This window comes from Cucumis sativus, chromosome 7 (genome assembly GCF_000004075.3).
Source record: "Cucumis sativus cultivar 9930 chromosome 7, Cucumber_9930_V3, whole genome shotgun sequence".
Classification (NCBI taxonomy): domain Eukaryota; kingdom Viridiplantae; phylum Streptophyta; class Magnoliopsida; order Cucurbitales; family Cucurbitaceae; genus Cucumis; species Cucumis sativus.
In genome coordinates, this window is record NC_026661.2 from 4,161,224 (window position 1) to 4,179,525 (window position 18,302).

General features: G+C 35.2%; 3 protein-coding genes across 4 annotated transcripts; 1 reads left to right on the plus strand and 2 right to left on the minus strand.

Annotated features, from left to right (window-relative positions):
- The first annotated feature begins 176 nt into the window (after positions 1-176).
- On the plus strand, positions 177-8,091 carry LOC101218180 (putative 12-oxophytodienoate reductase 11). 2 transcript variants are annotated; one of them, XM_031888780.1, is made up of 5 exons: positions 3,220-3,346; positions 4,923-5,721; positions 6,253-6,383; positions 6,487-6,663; positions 6,905-8,091. In XM_031888780.1, exons 2-5 carry the CDS (start codon positions 5,507-5,509, stop codon positions 7,489-7,491), a joined length of 1,110 nt encoding a protein of 369 aa, XP_031744640.1. In that variant the 5' UTR covers positions 3,220-3,346; positions 4,923-5,506; the 3' UTR covers positions 7,492-8,091. The 2 variants fall into 2 exon arrangements, with proteins under 2 accessions (XP_011658805.2, XP_031744640.1); XM_011660503.2 differs by lacking the exon at positions 4,923-5,721 and having other exon boundaries at positions 177-3,346; positions 6,905-8,088.
- Positions 8,092-9,175: 1,084 nt separating this feature from the next.
- LOC101221362 (DNA repair protein XRCC4) lies at positions 9,176-13,891 on the minus strand. Its single transcript, XM_004136834.3, has 6 exons — positions 13,763-13,891; positions 12,706-12,903; positions 12,444-12,586; positions 10,730-10,858; positions 9,984-10,106; positions 9,176-9,560 (listed from the first exon to the last, which is right to left on the minus strand). The coding sequence occupies exons 2-6, from the start codon at positions 12,854-12,856 to the stop codon at positions 9,405-9,407; spliced, it is 702 nt and encodes a 233-aa protein (XP_004136882.1). The 5' UTR covers positions 12,857-12,903; positions 13,763-13,891; the 3' UTR covers positions 9,176-9,404.
- Positions 13,508-17,382, minus strand: LOC101221123 (nitronate monooxygenase). The gene is made up of 6 exons (XM_031888779.1): positions 17,096-17,382; positions 15,826-16,038; positions 15,601-15,696; positions 14,766-14,911; positions 14,057-14,276; positions 13,508-13,891 (listed from the first exon to the last, which is right to left on the minus strand). Exons 1-6 carry the CDS (start codon positions 17,228-17,230, stop codon positions 13,691-13,693), a joined length of 1,011 nt encoding a protein of 336 aa, XP_031744639.1. The 5' UTR covers positions 17,231-17,382; the 3' UTR covers positions 13,508-13,690.
- Positions 17,383-18,302: the final 920 nt, after the last annotated feature.

An 18,302-nucleotide genomic window follows, 5' to 3' on the forward strand; every position in this document is an offset into this window, starting at 1 on the left:
TTTCATTTCAATGAGAAGAACTCTTATTTATTCAATGATACAATGTTCAATTTACAAGCACCTTACATAAGCTTTCTACACCTCAAATCCTCTTGTTGCTTATACTAACCAGCTTTGTCGATCTTGATTAAGCAACTTTTTAGAGGTAGCTCCATCACTTTGTGCTTGCCAACCAAATAGATGATGATCTAAGAGCAGTCGGCTCAAATCTCTAGGCAAAGGAACCAGAATGCATTGTGTGACTGAATTCATAGCAACCCAACTTGGCGGTTTATATAAATTTTAGTAGCATTAATGTGATGACAACATAGCAATTGCTTGAGTTTGTTGGGTATTAGCAGAAAGTGGGAAGCCATTCTTGTGGATTACAAGGCCTGATTTAGTTGTGTGAGATTCAGTCATTTTCCCACATGAAGTTGTCACACAAACCAAAGATAGAAGCTTGATAGCAAGTTGGTGTTGTACAAAACAAGTGTTGAACCATCCTTCTATAGGAGGTTTTCTAAACACACAATGGATGGAAAGTATATGTGCGAGAGTGGTTTTGATATCGTGGACTTTCTTCATCGAGCGACAGTCAAATTGTTGTTATTGTTCCACCGAGCAGGTTATTGCAATTGAAATTGATAATGATGCGAAAAGAAACGAAATTGAGGAGCTTGTGAGAGAGCTCATGGATGGAGAAAAGGGTAAGGAAATGGAGAAGAACGTGATGCAGTGAACGAGTAAAGAAGAAGATTCATGTAAATTTGATGGTTTTGCTTGTCAACAACTTGACAAAGTGGTTGCTGAAATTTCTGTTCAAACACAAAGTTAGTTTATCTCGATTAACTAGTAGCTAAGAAGCACTAACACTTTGAAAATGACCAAATATATGATACCGATATGTGTCTATACAGTTTGCGTGTCAGTTATTTTGTTGTTGTTTTTCAAATTTCAGACACGGCTAGGACACATCTGAGACATGGTTGAGACACAAAACTTGTCGATCTTGGAAGAAAAAATTAGTTAAAACTAACATTCTAATTAAAGCCAAATGTTGTAGCCCAAAGACAAACCATCAACCCCTCATTTTAGATTTGTTATTATTATCTTTTTCCTTTTCTGTTCCTAAAGACCAAACCTCCCACAAACACGATGTCCCTCCCACATCCAAACCTTCACTCATAAATTCATGAATTCTATGGTATTATAACTTGTTATTTTGATGTTTTCAAATAAAATACTTTACATATATTTATATGCACAATATATATTGAGTTTTTTAATAAATATAACATATCTCCAACATGTCGTGTCCTACTTTTTTTTAAATTGACAAATGCCGTGTCGGTTTTCATGCTTCCAAGACCCGTTGTCTTTTGTTATATGTTGTCACATTTGCTTCTTTCTTTTCAAACATCCAAACATTTAACAATGCTTTTCAATGACTCATACTTCCGTTCTTTCTCAGTCTAAATGCTTTTTCTCATTTCTTGTATTCCTCTTTGATGGCTTTATGATCATTTTTCCTAGAATACTTGCCCAATGCTTGATGATGAAGACAATGTTTCTCCTTCTAAACTACGTCAGTTTTATTTGGTAGTTTTTGTGAACTCATTTTTTAACACCCATCTCCAAGATTCTTCACCTTCAAAGTAATTATACATGGGAAAAGTTTTGATTTAGATTGTTAACATATTGCAAGTTTTCATAAATTTACCTTTTTTATTCAACTTAATTGATCGTTTTCTTTTACTTAACAAAAATCTTCTAAAAAAAATGGACCATTGTCATATTGAATATCATCCAATATAAAATTTAATTCACCTAATTGCTTGATTAGATATTTAATATATCATCCAATCAATTAACGTCGTTTGGCCAACTTTGCACGGAAAGGTCGAGTTAATTAGAGGTGAACATCAGTCGATCTGAGTTGGTTTTTTGACCAAATTACCACCATTGAACCAACTATGGTTGGTTTAGTGAATATTTAAATCGACTCTAACTATGAAAAATTACAAATTAATTGTTGGTCATTGGTCGATTTAACTTAGTTTAAACCTTTGCAATTTTTTACTAATATTGTCTGTTTGAATTTTTCCTAAATCAATACCGACCAAACATCTCTTATCTCCGATCAAAAGTCTTTGATTCGATCTATTTTGGTCAGTCGACTCGAAACCTAATTGAGATATTGATTGTTCAAATTTCGAGAATTGACTAAAACAAGCAAGATTTCATATTTGGTCCAACTGTGTGAATGTTATGGTTGGTTGTTAGTGGTGGTTGTCATTGGAGTTGATCATCAAAGGTGGTCTTCTTCTTCCGAAGTAGTTATCGGAGCCTAGAGTTGGTTATCAGAGATGGTCACGCGCGTGAAGGCGGTAGTTAGAGTAGGTCGTCGGAGTTGCTTGTGCAAATGTAATTGTTGGAGTTAGGCACTAGAGTCGTCATCAAAGATGACTGGCTATGCCTAGAGTTGGTCATTGGAGTTGGCTATGTGAAGATAGAAGTCAAAGCATGTCACTGGAGTTGCTTATGCAAAAGTGGCCGTAGGAGTTGGTCAAGCAAATTAAGGTGATCGTTAGAGTATGTCACTAGAATGTGTTGGTAGTAGTTGTTGACGAAGACGAATAGGTGGCATTTAAACATTGAAGAGAGGAGGATTTGAGCTGAAAGAGTTGAGATAAGTTGGTAAAATAACCACTCAACCTCACCATATTGCCGAGACAACCCAACTGAGGTTGGTTTGCACCCTTGAACGTTCAACCACTAGTTATTTATGAAGAATTTTTGTCCCTTAAAAGTATGTTCTTTCAATGTTTATTTTTTTTCTTTGAATGTAAAAGAAAACGCATGGAGATAGCTGTAGTCTCACCTGCTCCAACGTTAATGTGTGTGTTTGTGTTTCGTGAGGGAAAGCAAGGCCATTGAAGCAACTTTCAAGGCGGACAAATCTCATTCACTCATAATCAATCCCACCCAAACCGCACATTTCCCCCCACGTCATTTGGTTTTGAATCAAACCAACTTTTGTTCATTCACCATTCCTTCTCTTCTTTGCTCACCGCTCCTATCCATTGTGTATCCTGGAGCTGTTTTTTATAAATATCCCAACCCAAAGGAACAGTTAAAAAGCATTTGAAATGGCTAATCAAATCCCCACCGCTCCTGATCTCTTCACTCCTTACAAGATGGGCAACTTTAATCTATCTCACAGAATCGTATTGGCTCCATTGACAAGACAAAGATCCTACAACAATGTTCCCCAACAATATGCCATCTTGTATTACTCTCAGAGAACCACCAAAGGAGGTTTATTAATAGCTGAGGCCACCGGTGTTTCTGACACTGCCCAAGGGTACCTAATTAATGTCATTTTTGTTTTGAATTTAGAGTATCTTGAATCTGGATCTCATTGACCGATCAGTAAGTTGAGTCTAGAAGCAACACCCATAGTGGATTTTCGTTGAAAGGACCTAACTTCGTTTGTACTCTTACTTATGCTATTTACGATTTGGCCAGAGAGTCAAAAAGGGTGTCTCTTATTCCTACTTCACAATTTGTTTTATTTGTTTTTCTCTGATATCATCCCTCTATACATAACACAATGCCTGTAAACCACATAAATTTCAGACACGGCTAGGACACATCTGGGACATGGTTGAGACACAAAACTTGTCGATCTTGGAAGAAAAAATTAGTTAAAACTAACATTCTAATTAAACCCAAATGTTGTAGCCCAAAGACAAACCATCAACCCCTCATTTTAGGTCTGTTATTATTATCTTTTTCCTTTTCTGTTCCTAAAGAACGAACCTCCCACAAACACGATGTCCCTCCCACATCCAAACCTTCACTCATAAATTCATGAATTCTATGGTGTTATAACTTGTTATTTTGATGTTTTCAAATAAAATATTTCACATATATTTATATGCACAATATATATTCAATTTTTTAATAAATATAACGTATCTCCAACATGTCGTGTCCTACTTTTTTTTTTAAATTGACAAACGCCGTGTCGGTTTCCATGCTTCCCAGACCCGTTGTCTTTTGTTATATGTTGTCACATTTGCTTCTTTCTTTACAAACATCCAAACATTTAACAATGCTTTTCAATGACTCATACTTCCGTTCTTTCTCAGTCTAAATGCTTTTTCTCATTTCTTGTATTCCTATTTGATCGCTTTATGATCATTTTTCCTAGAATACTTGTCCAATGCTTGATGATGAAGACAATATTTCTCCTTCAGAACTACGTCAGTTTTACTTGATAGTTTTTGTGAACTCATTTCTTAACACCCATCTCCAAGAATTCTTCACCTCATTTCTTAACACCCATCTCCAAGAATTCTTCACCTTCAAAGTAATTATACATGGAAAAAGTTTTGATTTAGATTGTTAACATATTGCAAGTTTTCATAAATTTACCTTTTTTATTCGACTTAACCGATCGTTTTCTTTTACTTAACAAAAAACTTCTAAAAAAATGGACCATTGGCATATTGAATATCATCATTTCTTTGAAACCAGGCATATAATTTTGCACAATTTCAGCCCTTGTCAATCTGGTTGCTTTATGGACACATTTTACTATGCACTCCAATAAGAGCCATGACTCAAACACACTTTTAGCCAAAGCCAAAATCCAACAATAATATATTTGTTTTCCAAGTGTAATATTCTATATGTGGTTGCTGTTTTTATAAAAATAGCTCATCAGTACAAGATTCAAATCCTCTATAAATGTGACCAAAGTCCTACATCGGTTAGATAAGGGATAATCTTAGGTACATAACTAAGACAACTATCTTAATTAGTATGAGGCATTTTGGGATGATACCAAAAGCAAAGCCGGGGTGTTGTTGTTCTAACAAGTGGTATTAGACTCATTCCTCTAACTTAACCAACTATGCTAGTATGATCATCAGGTGTCGGTCACGATGAGATCTGTGGGAGGATTGGACCTTATGGCAAAGCCATGAGTGATGAGGTGTGTATACCTATCCAATTTATTTCAGACATTCCTTGATCCGCAAGTTATACCACTTTGTCAGTTCTTTTCTGCATTGCTTCCATCGTAGAAAGATTCGGTTTTATGTGAGGAGTACTCTTCTTGTTTCAGTTTGCTACCGGTAGTAGGTTGGTGTGCAACCTTGATTGTTTATGAAGAATTGGTATTCCTTACAATTATGTTCTTTCAAACTTTATTTTTTTCTTTTAATTAAAAGAAAAAAGGAATCATGGAGATAGTCGTAATCTCACCCGCTCCAACTTCAACGTGTCTTTGTTTGGTGAGGGAAAGCAAAGCGGTTGAAGCAACTTCGAGGTGGCAAATCTCATTCACTCATGAGCAATCCCACCCTATTCGCGCATTCCACCCCCCGCCGTCATTTGGTTAAATCAAACCAACTTTTGTTCATTCAGCATTCCCTCTCTTCGCTGCTCACTGCTCCATCGTGCAGCTCATTTTGTTCAATATCCAACTCAAAGGAACAGTTAAAAAGGAATAGAAATGGCTAATCAAATCACCACCGCTCCTGATCTCTTCACTCCTTACAAGATGGGCAACTTTAATCCTTCTCACAGAATCGTATTGGCTCCATTGACAAGACAAAGATCCTACAACAATATTCCCCAACAACATGCCATCTTGTATTATTCTCAGAGAACCACCAAAGGGGGTTTCTTAATAGCTGAGGCCAACGGTGTTTCTGAAACTGCCCAAGGGTACCTAATTTATATCATTATTGTTTTCAGTTAGAGTATCTTGAATCTGGATCTCATTGACTGATCAGTAAGTTAAGAGTCTAGAAGCAACACCCATAGTGGATTTTCGTTGAAAGGACCTAACTTGGTTTGTACTCTTACTTATGCTATTTACGATTTGGCCATAGAGTCCAAAAGGGTGTCTTTTATTCCTACTTCACAATTTGTATTATTTGTTTTTCTCTGATATCATCCCTCTTTACATAACACAATGCCTGTAAACCACATAAATCTTTGTTCGGTTTCTTTTATTGTTTACTTTACACGTAAATATCTTTGTCAATTTCTCTAATCCTGATTCACAATTTGTATTATTTGTTTTTCTCTAATATGATCTCTCAATTTGTACATGAATGCAGCTAAATCAGTAGTCAGTGCTAGCAAAAGACATATTTTTGGATTAATTTCTCTTCTGTTTACTATACTCGCATTTTTTATTCGTCGATTTGGTAACAACTTTCTACCTTTTCTGTCTTCTTGTTAAACTCCAAGCTATCCTGATACACCTGGGATATGGACAAGAGAACAAGTTGAAGCATGGAAACCAATCGTGGATGCTGTTCATTGCAAAGGTGGAACATTCTTTTGTCAGATATGGCATGCAGGCAGAGTTTCAAATTCAGGTGCCTTTTCTTTTAAGGTTCTTACTTCAATTTGGCCAAAATAAAATATCAATCTTTTCTTTATTTTAAGAAATAAGTGTGTCCATTTTGGCTATATGTATAGGTTTTCAACCAAATGGACAGGCTCCAATCTCGTCATCAGACAAGCCGCTGGCATCGCAAGTTCAGGCTGATGGAACTGATGTTGCCCAATTTACCTCTCCGAGACGTCTAAGGACAGATGAAATCCCTCAAATTGTCGACCATTTTAGGCTTGCTGCTAGGAATGCCATTGAAGCTGGTAAGTCCTGTTTTCTTTTCACTAATGGAAGGTCCTGCTGTGATTGGATTTTAAGCTTCTTTTGTGATTACTGATTAAGTCCAAAAATTCATCAAAAGCTACGAAGGAGGTGGTGGTATTTTTTCTACTCAGTATCTTATTCTTTCTTTTCTTTTTCTTGTTCGTGTGCTTTTGCTACCTATGCTTTATTTGTGCAAAAGAACTGATATGGCAGTCGAATGAATGAATAATAAACTTGTAGGTTTTGATGGAGTTGAAATCCATGGAGCTCATGGTTACCTTATTGATCAGTTCTTGAAAGATCAAGTGAACGACCGAACAGACCAATACGGAGGATCTATCAAAAACCGTTGTAGATTTGCTCTAGAAGTAGTTGAAGCAGCTGTAAATGAGATAGGTGGAGACAGAGTTGGGATAAGACTATCGCCGTTTGCCAATTACATGGAGGCGGGAGACTCAAATCCTAAAGCTTTGGGGATGTACATGGCAGAAAATTTGAACAAATATGGAATTTTGTACTGCCACATGGTGGAGCCACGGATGGAAACTGCTTCAGAGAAAGTTGAGACTCCTCACAGCCTGTTACCAATGAGAAAGGCATTCAAGGGTACATTCATAGCTGCTGGAGGGTATGATAAGGAAGATGGAAACAGAGCCATTGCTGAGGATCGAGCGGATCTCATTGCTTATGGACGTTTGTTTTTGGCAAATCCAGACATGCCAAGGAGATTCAAGATAGATGCTCCTCTCAACCAGTACATTAGAGATACTTTTTATACATCAGATCCTACGATTGGTTACACTGATTATCCCTTTTTGGAAGAGTAGCAATTATCATTTGGAGTGGCTTCATTTAGCTATATGAAATAAGTAGTTGGTGTTCATGTACTTTGGTGATTATGTTTCAATTCCAAATATACATCATAATGTCATGGATTTATACGAGTCTCCGACTTTCTGTCACGTTTTGTTTTGTTCCACTGGGTCGAATGGTTGAAGCAAACACATGAACTCAATGGGCATACAAATTTGAAGCACAAATTAGTGTAAATGTGCTATTTAGGGCCATACGTTTCTGCATGGAAATGTGAGTATAACCGTTCCTGCTATGAGAGGGCCAGGGCTATGATATGACAGAAAACAAAGTTGCTGCTCAAAACCAGATGGATGTTGTTTTGTTTATGGTCGTTTGTTTTGAGCCAATCTATCCTTATTGGCCATGGACATTTGAGCACAATGTATTAAGTGATTGTAAACACTAAACAGTTAATTGTTGTTAATATAGTCGAAGTGCTGTTATGTGTTTGCTAGTGGTTACAAGGTTGGTTAGTCATGTAAAAACCATTTCTTTACTCTTCCTCAACCTGTATTTATAATGTACTTCTCCAACTTTCATATCAATGAGAAGAACTCTGATTTATTCAATGATACAATGTTCATCTTGACAAGCACCTTACATAAGCTTTCTACAACTCAAATCCTCTGGTTGCTTATAGTAACCAGCTTTCAAGATATTGATTAAGCAACTTTTAGAGGTAGCTCCATCACTTTGTGCTTGCCAACCAAATAGATGATAATCTAAGAGCAATAGACTCAAATCTCAAGGCAACATAATCAGTATGCATTTCGTGGCTGAATTCAAAGCAACCCAACTTGGTGGTTTATATAAATTTTAGTAGCATTGAAGTGATGACAACAAAGCAATTGATTGAGTTTGCTGGGGGATTAGCAGACAGTGGGAAGCCATTCTTGTGAATTATAAGGCCTCATTTAGTTGTGTGAGATTCAGCCATTTTCCCACATGAAGTTTTCACACAAACCAAAGATAGAAGCTTGATAGCAAGTTGGTGTTGTCAAGAACAAGTGCTGAACCATCCTTCTGCAGGAGGTTTTCTAAACACACAATGGATGGATTTCAACTATGGAAAGTGTATGTGTGAGAGTGGTGATGATATCGTGGCCTTTCTTCATCGAGCGACAGTCAAATTTTTGTTATTGTTCCACCGAGCAGGTTATTGCAATTGAAATTGATAACGATGAGAAAAGAAATGAAATAGAGGAGCTTGTGAGAGAGCTTATGGATGGAGAAAATGGTAAGGAAATGGAGAAGAATGTGATGTTGTTAAAGAGTAAAGAAGAAGAAGCATGTAAATTTGATGGTTTTGTTTGTCAACAACTTAACAAACTCATGGCTGAAATTTCTGTTAAAAAACAAAGGTAGTTTATCTTTACAATAAGTAGCTAAGAAGCACCCACACTTCTAAGATGGCTCAAGTATCTAATACCAACACGTTCCAACTCAATTAGCGTATCAATTATTTTATATTGCAAGTTTTGATAAATTTACCACTTTTATTCGACTTAATGGACCATTGGCATATTGAATATCATTCCTTTTACTTTGAAACCAGGTATATAATTTTTCACAATTTCAGCCCATCTCAACCTGGTTGCTTTATGGACACATTTTCAAATCCAATCAGCTAATTATTTTTTAAAGTTGAAGTTACTATACACTCCAATAAGAGCCATTACTCAAATACACTTTTAGCCAAACCCAAAATCCAGCAATAATATACTTTTTTCAAAAGTGTAGTAATCAGTGTTGTTGCTGTTTCTATAAACATAGCTCATTAGTACAAGATTCAAATCCTCAATCTCCAAATTTAACATACTATCACATATAACAAATCCAACTTATTTCATGTAACATTCCTTGATCCGGAAGTTATACCACTTTGTCAGTTCTTTTCTGCATCGCTTTCATCGTCGAAAGATTCGGTTTTATCAGAGGAGTACTCTTCTTGTTTCAGTTTGCTACCAGTAATGGTTTGTCTTGAAAGCTGATCTCTGTACTCTCTAAGCTTTGCCTTCTTTGCGTTCAAGACATTCAGAAACTGGAAGCAATGAAAAAGACATTTAAAGATTTCAAGTAAGAAACAAGTGGTGCGTTGTGTAAAGACTCCAGGTCGCATCAGTGATTCAAACAACATTTGCAAAGAAGTAGCTACCGGTCAATTCAAGGCAGGTTTAGGGTTTAGGATTAATATAACTATGTTACAAAGAGAACACAATTATGTGAACAATAATTTTTCTTACCACAAAGACATCATGTTACACTTTCAAACACGAGAAACAAAATTTTCGAAAGCGTTGATAAAATGAAAATGTACTTATTGCATCATGTTGCACTTTTGAAGCTAAATGTAGCATGATTTCTGAAGAAGAGTTAATTCAGAATGGTATCATACTGACTAAGATCACAAAGATGAAAATAGATGGAGTGAAGTTCAAATCATAAGTTCTCAAATTTTCCGTACCTTTGCATATATTGCAGTTTCAAACTCCACCTTTTCATCACAAATCTTCTCACTCTGAGCTAAACACTTCTCAGATTCCGCCTTCAGCCTCTCAACTGATTGATTTTTTCTCACAACCTCTTCCTATTCATACAAAAAATAAAGCAGGCATAAGTTATAAGAAAAGGTTGACAACTGAACATCTTTAAGAAAAAAATCAAAGGCCATAGTGTGACAGAGAGGAAATCAGAATGACAAAAGTAACACTTCAAATAAAGAATGACTTGGAGTCTCATAGACTTTCAAATCATACTCTTTCTAATAAATGAATGTACTTTGGTAATTTACATGGTAACTAATGTTTCTGAGACCATATCAGAGCTTGGAAAAGATAAAAAAAACTATCCACATGTTCAGACAGCAATCACATAATAGAAGCAAACAGAGGGCTGTGATCATTTTTTTACAAGTCATGTGCTCGAGCTATTCAACTTTAGCATCCTTCAATGTAGAAAAACAATGCTGAAACAAAAACTCCAATCCAATGGACAATGGTCATCAAATAGGAGAGCATCAGTAATTTTCCTTTTCTTGGATAGGGAAACTGTCAATCTTGTTAATCCATTCATGTAAGTCGATAATAAGCAACTATTAATCATTGAACAATATGCTCAGAAAATTAATGAGAAGTATGGCTAATAGCTGAATAGAAGTAACCTTGAGAAAATCTAAAACATTGTAAACACAACAAGGAGGCATAGTATTACGCTCAGCCTTATGTTTGCATCCATAAGAAAGTTCAATATTCCTGCTGTAGTGGTCTTATTATCAGACGCTGGTTGACACTTCCATCGCCATTCTAACTTCATCCCTTCTTTGTCAAATGTCCAAGAAAGCTGCATAAGAACCAGTACAAAGTGCCAATCAATATGCTCCAAAGTTAAAATGAAAACCCAAGCTTTAATATTAAGATAACTGAATCCCTCTTCCAAATTCACAATATTCTTGTATCAAAACTACCAAGTTCACCCAAAGAGACTGTTGATTAAAATCAAGGGATAGTTGCAAATTTAGCAATTAGATTCAAAATAATTAAGTATATAGCAACATTTTAAAAAATTTGCAAATATAGCATAATTTGTCAAATTCTATCAATGATACAAGTCTATCACCGATAGATCATATTGTAAATATTGGTATATCACTGATAGACCATATGAGTCTATCAGTGATACAAGTCTATCAGCGATAGTTTTGCTATAATTGCAATTTTTTTTAAATGCTGCTATATCCTTAATTATTATTCCTTAAATTGTCATCCATTACAATTATCCTAAAATCAAATTCTTAAATTTAAACTAGACTCAAAAGTTTTAACCAAGCTCAACCTGGTGACATAGAGTATTGACAAACTACACTTTTCACCCCTTAACTACAAAGTGTTGTCTATTTGGTATATGAGATTTCGAGACCAACAACTCACCCAAATAGATTGATGATTATAATTGAATTCCTATATTTATAGTAGATTTAAAATTTTCAACCAAGCTTAACCTGATACAATAGCAGACTAGACAAACTACACTTTTGGATCCTAAAATATGAAGTTAGTATCTATTTGGTCCATGAGATTTCACAATAAACACTTTAATCATGCATAAGAAAGGCATTGGCGAGCAACTGAAAGATTCACCATAGGAGAAAATAACGTGGAAAGAGAGTAATTTTAGTCATAAAAATATATATTTAAATTAAAATATCTCCCCATATTAGAAAATGTTGTTTATAATTTAACCGCCACATTATCTTAACATTAGTTATTAATGGTCAAAGATGTTCACGGGCCATGTCAATCCATTTCCTAAACATAAGGGTCTAAAGTGTCCTTTAGAAACCCCCAAATAGACACCAAACCAACTGAGCAACCAATAGTGTACTTTATTCTTGTATATGTTTAGTTGATCCTTTTGGTGCAAGTGCCTCAGCACATAGCACACATGTCATTTCACTTCATCTTAAAGGTACTCACTTGTTAGTTTCCCATCTTAAAGAAATAAGAAGAGAACATCAAACTCTTTTAAGAATCTCTCGAAAATGTCTTTATTCTCCAATTTTATGCTTCATAAACGAAAGTTCTTCCCTTTTCTTAGGCCTCGCATATAAACTTATGAAGGTTGTTTTGAAACTACATTTTTTCTAAATATTGGTTTTTTCAATACTCCATTACCACATTGCTATTAACTCACTAGTAGACCTGGAAGCTAAAACTATTCAGCCAGAATCCAGATTTCCATTCAATTTACTCTTTAACAATAAAGGCATTCAAAGAGGCGAATTAAAAATCAAAATGTGAGCCGATCGTCTGTTTCCTAGTACCTATACAACGAACAATGCCCAAAAAAAGATTCTATTGCCTTATCAGTATCGACTAAGGGAGCAAAAAAAAACCAAATAAGAACACGAAATGGAGTAAGCACAAACCCTCTTGTACCCATTTCCAGCATCGGCAAAGTCATAGATCGAACCAGGCTGTTGAAACCCTAAATAGCGCTCTGCCAATGCCACATAGTCCGAGGGTTCTTGGTCCCATTGTGCAGCGCGCAACCGAACCTCGTCCTCCGTCGCTGTCGCAGGCAAAACGAGGTGATAACAAAAAGAAAATACGAGAACAAAGTCGAAAGAAGAGCGGAATAGAAGAGAAACTAAACAAAGTTAAATTGAGTGGAAGTTTCAGGAACGGAACCATGGCACGTCCAAGCGTGGAAGCCGTCGGTGATGGAGAGATCGAAGCGGAGATGATTCCAAGTGCCTTTGACGAAGATGGAGCTTCTTTCGTTCGGCTGGGCGTTGGTTGGAACTTCAAGCTTCAGGCATGTGTGCCTGATTGCGTCCATGGAGCTGTTTTGACTTCGCGCCTTCAAAATGGAGCTTCCGACTGTTCCTATGGCGCGTTAAATTATTATATGTTTTTTAAGAAGTTGTCCTCGTAAATCAACAATACTCTTCAACGCTATTATTAATTTATTTCTTAACATACAAAAATGGTTTTTTAAAAATATATCAAACACAAAATATTTACAATATAGAACAATTTTGAAAAATTTTAAAAAGATTCTAACCAAACCAATATCTAACTATTTTTTTAATAATGAAAAAAAGTTTTTTTAAAAAATAATAATAAAAAAAAAGTTTTATAAAAAGTAATAAAAATTTTAAAGTTACTATTTTGTAATATATTTATAAAAATTATTAAATTACTATTTTGTAATATATAATTTAGAGTATAAATTAAAGTTTTTGTTTCTATCGTTGGAATAAATTATAATTTAGACCCATTAGAATTTAAAATATAAATCATATAGACTAATTAGGATAGATTAGACTAAATTCTAAAATTAGGTTCTTATAATTTTCGGAAATTAGAAAACAGTTCTTAGAAACAAATGTTGAATCACAAAATTAGAAAACATCTATTGGATCGTTTGTCATTCACTAAACTCTTAAAATTTTGTGATGAAAACGTAAAACAGAATCTGAATTTTGAATTTGGGAACGAAAGATGTCAAGTGGCTTAATTATATAAAATACCAATCACTGCTTTATTTTGCTGCGTTCATGACTAACACTCAATGGAGCTCGATTTCCAGCTGTTCATCTAAAACTACATACCGATTTTCGATCTTATTTCTTGAAGAAAATTTAAAAGAATAGTATTGCAGCTACGAGCATCAATCTTTATGAACAAAACTACTAAGATGTGTTCGGATCAAATGTTGAGCACCTTCCACCAGCCTCCTTACCACTTCTCCCGCTGGTAGAATCTCCTTGATCAGTCCTACTCCTTGCCCTGCATACATTGCCATGCTCTCAATGTCACCTTTTGTCGTTGCATTTGGCACAGTACCCGCAAAGCGCCGTATATCTATGTCCTGTACCAAGAACGAAGGATTGATTTAGATTAGAGCAGAGCAGAACAGAACACCCTCAACCTAAATATTTGATCTTGTAATGATCCAGCATACAAACTAATTGCAGAATTTGTTCTCAAGCATGTTCACATGTTTAAGTAGAAAAGAGATAAAGGAGGAGCTCACCAAGCCGTTAATTGTTGAGCGCCCGATGACAGGCTGGTTGCTTTCATTTTCATTGGCAGGAAGTGACTTCCAATCATCGTAAAAGGGAGTCTGTAGAACACGCTGTGGGGCACCAGGCCATCTTGCACGGCCGAAAATGTTTGTATAATCGGTTGCTTCCAGTTCCACCAACTTCCTCTTGTATGTAGGGTGAGCATTGCTTTCTTCAGTAGCAACAAATCTGCAATATTCCATTTAACTCGCATATTATGACCATGCAAAAGATCAACAGTTGCATTACCTAAAATTTATGAGATTTGTTTCGTTCCAATTACAATAATACAATAAAAATAACGGCAACTTTTGGATTACACCAAAGAAAGACAGATTTTCTGCCTCTGAACTATTTAGTAGATGGATTGTGATATGGCCACTCAACCTTAAACCTTCCTCCAACACCATTCTCATGGCTATATTTTCATGGTGTAGATGATCGAATATTAGACACATGTTTAAGAATCCACGTCATGGACCAATAATGAAGTTTCTGGACTGGCATTATTATCATACTTGTATATTGACTCTGAACCAAACCTGACTGAAAAGTGGGAACGTTCTACTTTAATGCTGGAAATTATTTCAAATTGAGCGATATTTTGTAGCATGGATCTACCAGCTTTTCTAAGTAAGTTTTCTAAGTTGTGAATGATCACGGTTGAGGTTTTCTAACCTAGTTCCAAGGCAGACACCACGAGCGCCAAGGGCCAGGGCAGCAACATAACCTCGGGAATCTGAAATACTGCCAGCCGCAATTACAGGTATATCTTTATCCCCAACAATTTCAACTACTCTTGGTAAGATGGAAATCAAACCTTCCTGCAAAAAACCAAGTCAATTTTCTGTAGATGATTTCAATCTTTTCCGATAATGAAATAGATATATATTTGAGATAAGTTATGATATAGTTGGAATACAAATGTGAAGAAAGATGAAGAATATGACTAATGAAACATGAACCAAAGTAATATCACTTACTGGGCGCAGCAAATAAAAAACCAGAGTTTGAAATTTAAAGAAGAAAAGTAGGCATTACATAAAGCATATACGCATGCATGATAGTGAAAAAGGAAGACTGCTCAAACACTTATATGATAAAGATCAATTTCTTAAATTCTGCTTCTCTCCAAAGGTGATTTTCAAACTGAATACATGCTTCTAACGTAAACATTGTCTCAACAAAACCGAAGTTGAATATTCTTCAAAAGGTGAAGTTGGAGCAGGGTAAGTATGTGGGTACCTGAACTAAAACAACAGCCTCTTAATAAATTGACAAACAGATGTTTGATGAATTAGCTTCCTAATCTAAGTCAACTTATCTTCCTTGTTAATTTATTTCCTTTCCAGTAATTTAGAGAATATTTTACTAAGGAGAAGAACCGGACAAAAACAGCCTCCAAGTGATTAAGTGGATGGGAAAAAATCTATAATGGAAGAAGTCTGGAAAGTTGGAAACAAATACAATGGCATCATGAATTAATGAAATTAATGGGAAAGAAGATCTATACTTGACCAATAACATGCCCTCCTGCTTCCCGACCTTGCACAATGATTGCATCAACGCCAACATCAACTGCTTTACTTGCTTCTTCAACACTCCCAACCTGCAAAAGTTTTTTTTAAGTGTAACATGCCACAATATGAGTAGAAAACCAATAATGAGAATAACCTATCAGACTTGATTTGATCCTTAGGAAATGGATTGTTAACATGATTTGCAAGAGAATACTCACTTGTGGAATAATTTTCACCCCAGCAGAATGAACTTGATCCACAAGATCCTTCGAACATTCTCCCCAGTAAACTTGCACAACAGCTACTTTCTCGTCTAGTATGGCCTTTAGATTTTGCTCGTGAGGAAATGCTAAAATGACACCTATTCCAAATGGTTTATCCGTTAAAGCTCGGGTTTTCCTTATCAATTCTCGTACATAATCAGGTGACTCCTGTTACACATAAAACTTTTAAGCGTATCCTAGGTGACTCCTGTTACACATAAAACTTTTAAGCGTATCCTCCTTGCTACTCAATTAGAGTGGAGAACAGGAACGATGTAAATAAACAGTTGAGATAAATGGGAAGATATACACCTTTTGACTTTCTCTAATCAAAAGACTGTTTGATAATCAGTTTACTGTGTCTTGTCAATTTAAGAATATAACTCTGTTCAGCCCTTAATTCATGCCTATAAATAATTTTGAGATGATAGCAAGGTTCAGAAAGCAAAAACATGTAATTCTCAAAACAAAATTGATTGATTGGTCAAATTTTGACAAAAAACTCAAAACCATTGCAGAAAATATAAACTAAAGCTAAATACTGCATATACAAGCTCTTAGACAAAAAAAAAAGACAAGATAGTTATAAAATTTTACAACTAATTTCCTAACTAATAGAAGAACAAATGAAGGAATAAAATAGCTGTAAGAAGCTTGCATCACCTATCAATCCTAAACAATAATTTTAATTATATCCATACATCCGCACTTGTGAGCACAAAAAATGGAAATCAATATTAATAGATAGAAATGAGAAAGTTAAATCACCAATTTACAGAAAGGGTTATGGTACATTTAATTATATCCATAGTTTTAACAAAATTCTTTACATTCATATCATATACAAACTGTTCATATCAGATTGACAAGATCAATGATCCAACTCTTCATTGACATTATCAATTCCCCTGACTAAGTCCCCAGTTAAACCCAACACTCCTCCATAATTCCATAACCAATCATCACCAAAATCGTCCGAATTCCCACAAAACCATGCAACAAGCAGTTGCAAAAACTAAAACGCCAAACATTCAAATCGATCAAGAATTAAAAGTTTTAAAATCCGCATACGTATGATCAAACAATCAATCAACAAAAGAAGAAGAAACTCCGTATCGACTCACGTATCGCACATCACAGATACTTCTCCACAACACATTACATTCATTTCCAAGATGGGTAAAGGAAAAAAAAAACAAGAAAAAAAGAATAAACAGTGAAGTACCCAATCGGGGGCTCGGAGAAGACCAAGTCCACCGGCATTGGCAACGGCAGCAACGAGCTCGGGACCGGAGATATCAGGTCCAAGCGGAGCCTGAACTATGCCATATTGAAAACCAAGTAAGCCCCCAAAACCCATCTGAATCTGTGTCTTGAGTGGGCAATAATGGGTTGGTAGAGAGAAGAGTAAAGAATTTGAATATATGGGAAGGGAAGGGAAGTAGCAGTGGAAGCCATGGGAGGCGGCTTTGAAGATTACGTGAGAGCTGCCCGATTCAACGCGTAAGCAGTTACGCCGCATACTTCACTATAATGTGTCGAGTCATTGCAAAACGACGACGTAGTGGAGGGAGGACGTGTACAATTTTTCTTTTTCTTTGAGTTTGTTTTTTTGTTTCTTTGTTGGTTTGAATGATGGTTTTGTTATTATTATGTTCTTAATTATTTTAGTGGGAAATAAATAAAGATCAATGTGTTGTGAATCAATGAATATGAATCGTTGCTTGTGAGTTAGGTGGAGATTTGTATTAAATAAATAGCTTTCTTTCAAGTTTGTTTTTGAATTCTTTTATCAATTATTAATTATTTGGTGATTTTGATTTTGTTTAAGTTTAATTGGAGTGGTTTTGTGTAATTGAATATTGAAGATATTCGGTGAAAGATTCTCGTAAATGATTGAACGGATGAAATTGATGAAGACATTAATAATATTTGAAGTTTTACTCTATTTTATAAATATTTTAATTTGTTATGTTAGGTTTGAAAATGCATCGAATTTACATTGTTTTTATGTTTTCTTTTATTTTTCTCATTAGCCCTTGACTTGTAAGGTTTACGTGCTTACTTCGTTGCTTAATGACCTTTGCAATTGCTCAAGAGCAATAATGATTAAGTTTAAAATATTAAAGTTATATGATGGAAACTTTTTCTCCTAAAAAGTGGTGATAATTGTGAGAGTAAGCTTCAATTATGTATTAGATTAATATCTATGTTTGGATAGTGGATCCTATTTTATTGCCTTTGTTGTTATTCTTTGTTATGAAATCACAATGAAATATGGAGCTCATTCAATCAACAAATATGCAATTTAATTGTATGTTAAAAGTAATCAAATCTGCAATTTAATTGTTTGTTAAAAGTAATCAATTTGATTGTATTCGAAAATCATGCGAGATCTACTAGAAAATATTGTTAAGTTAGTGTTACAATGG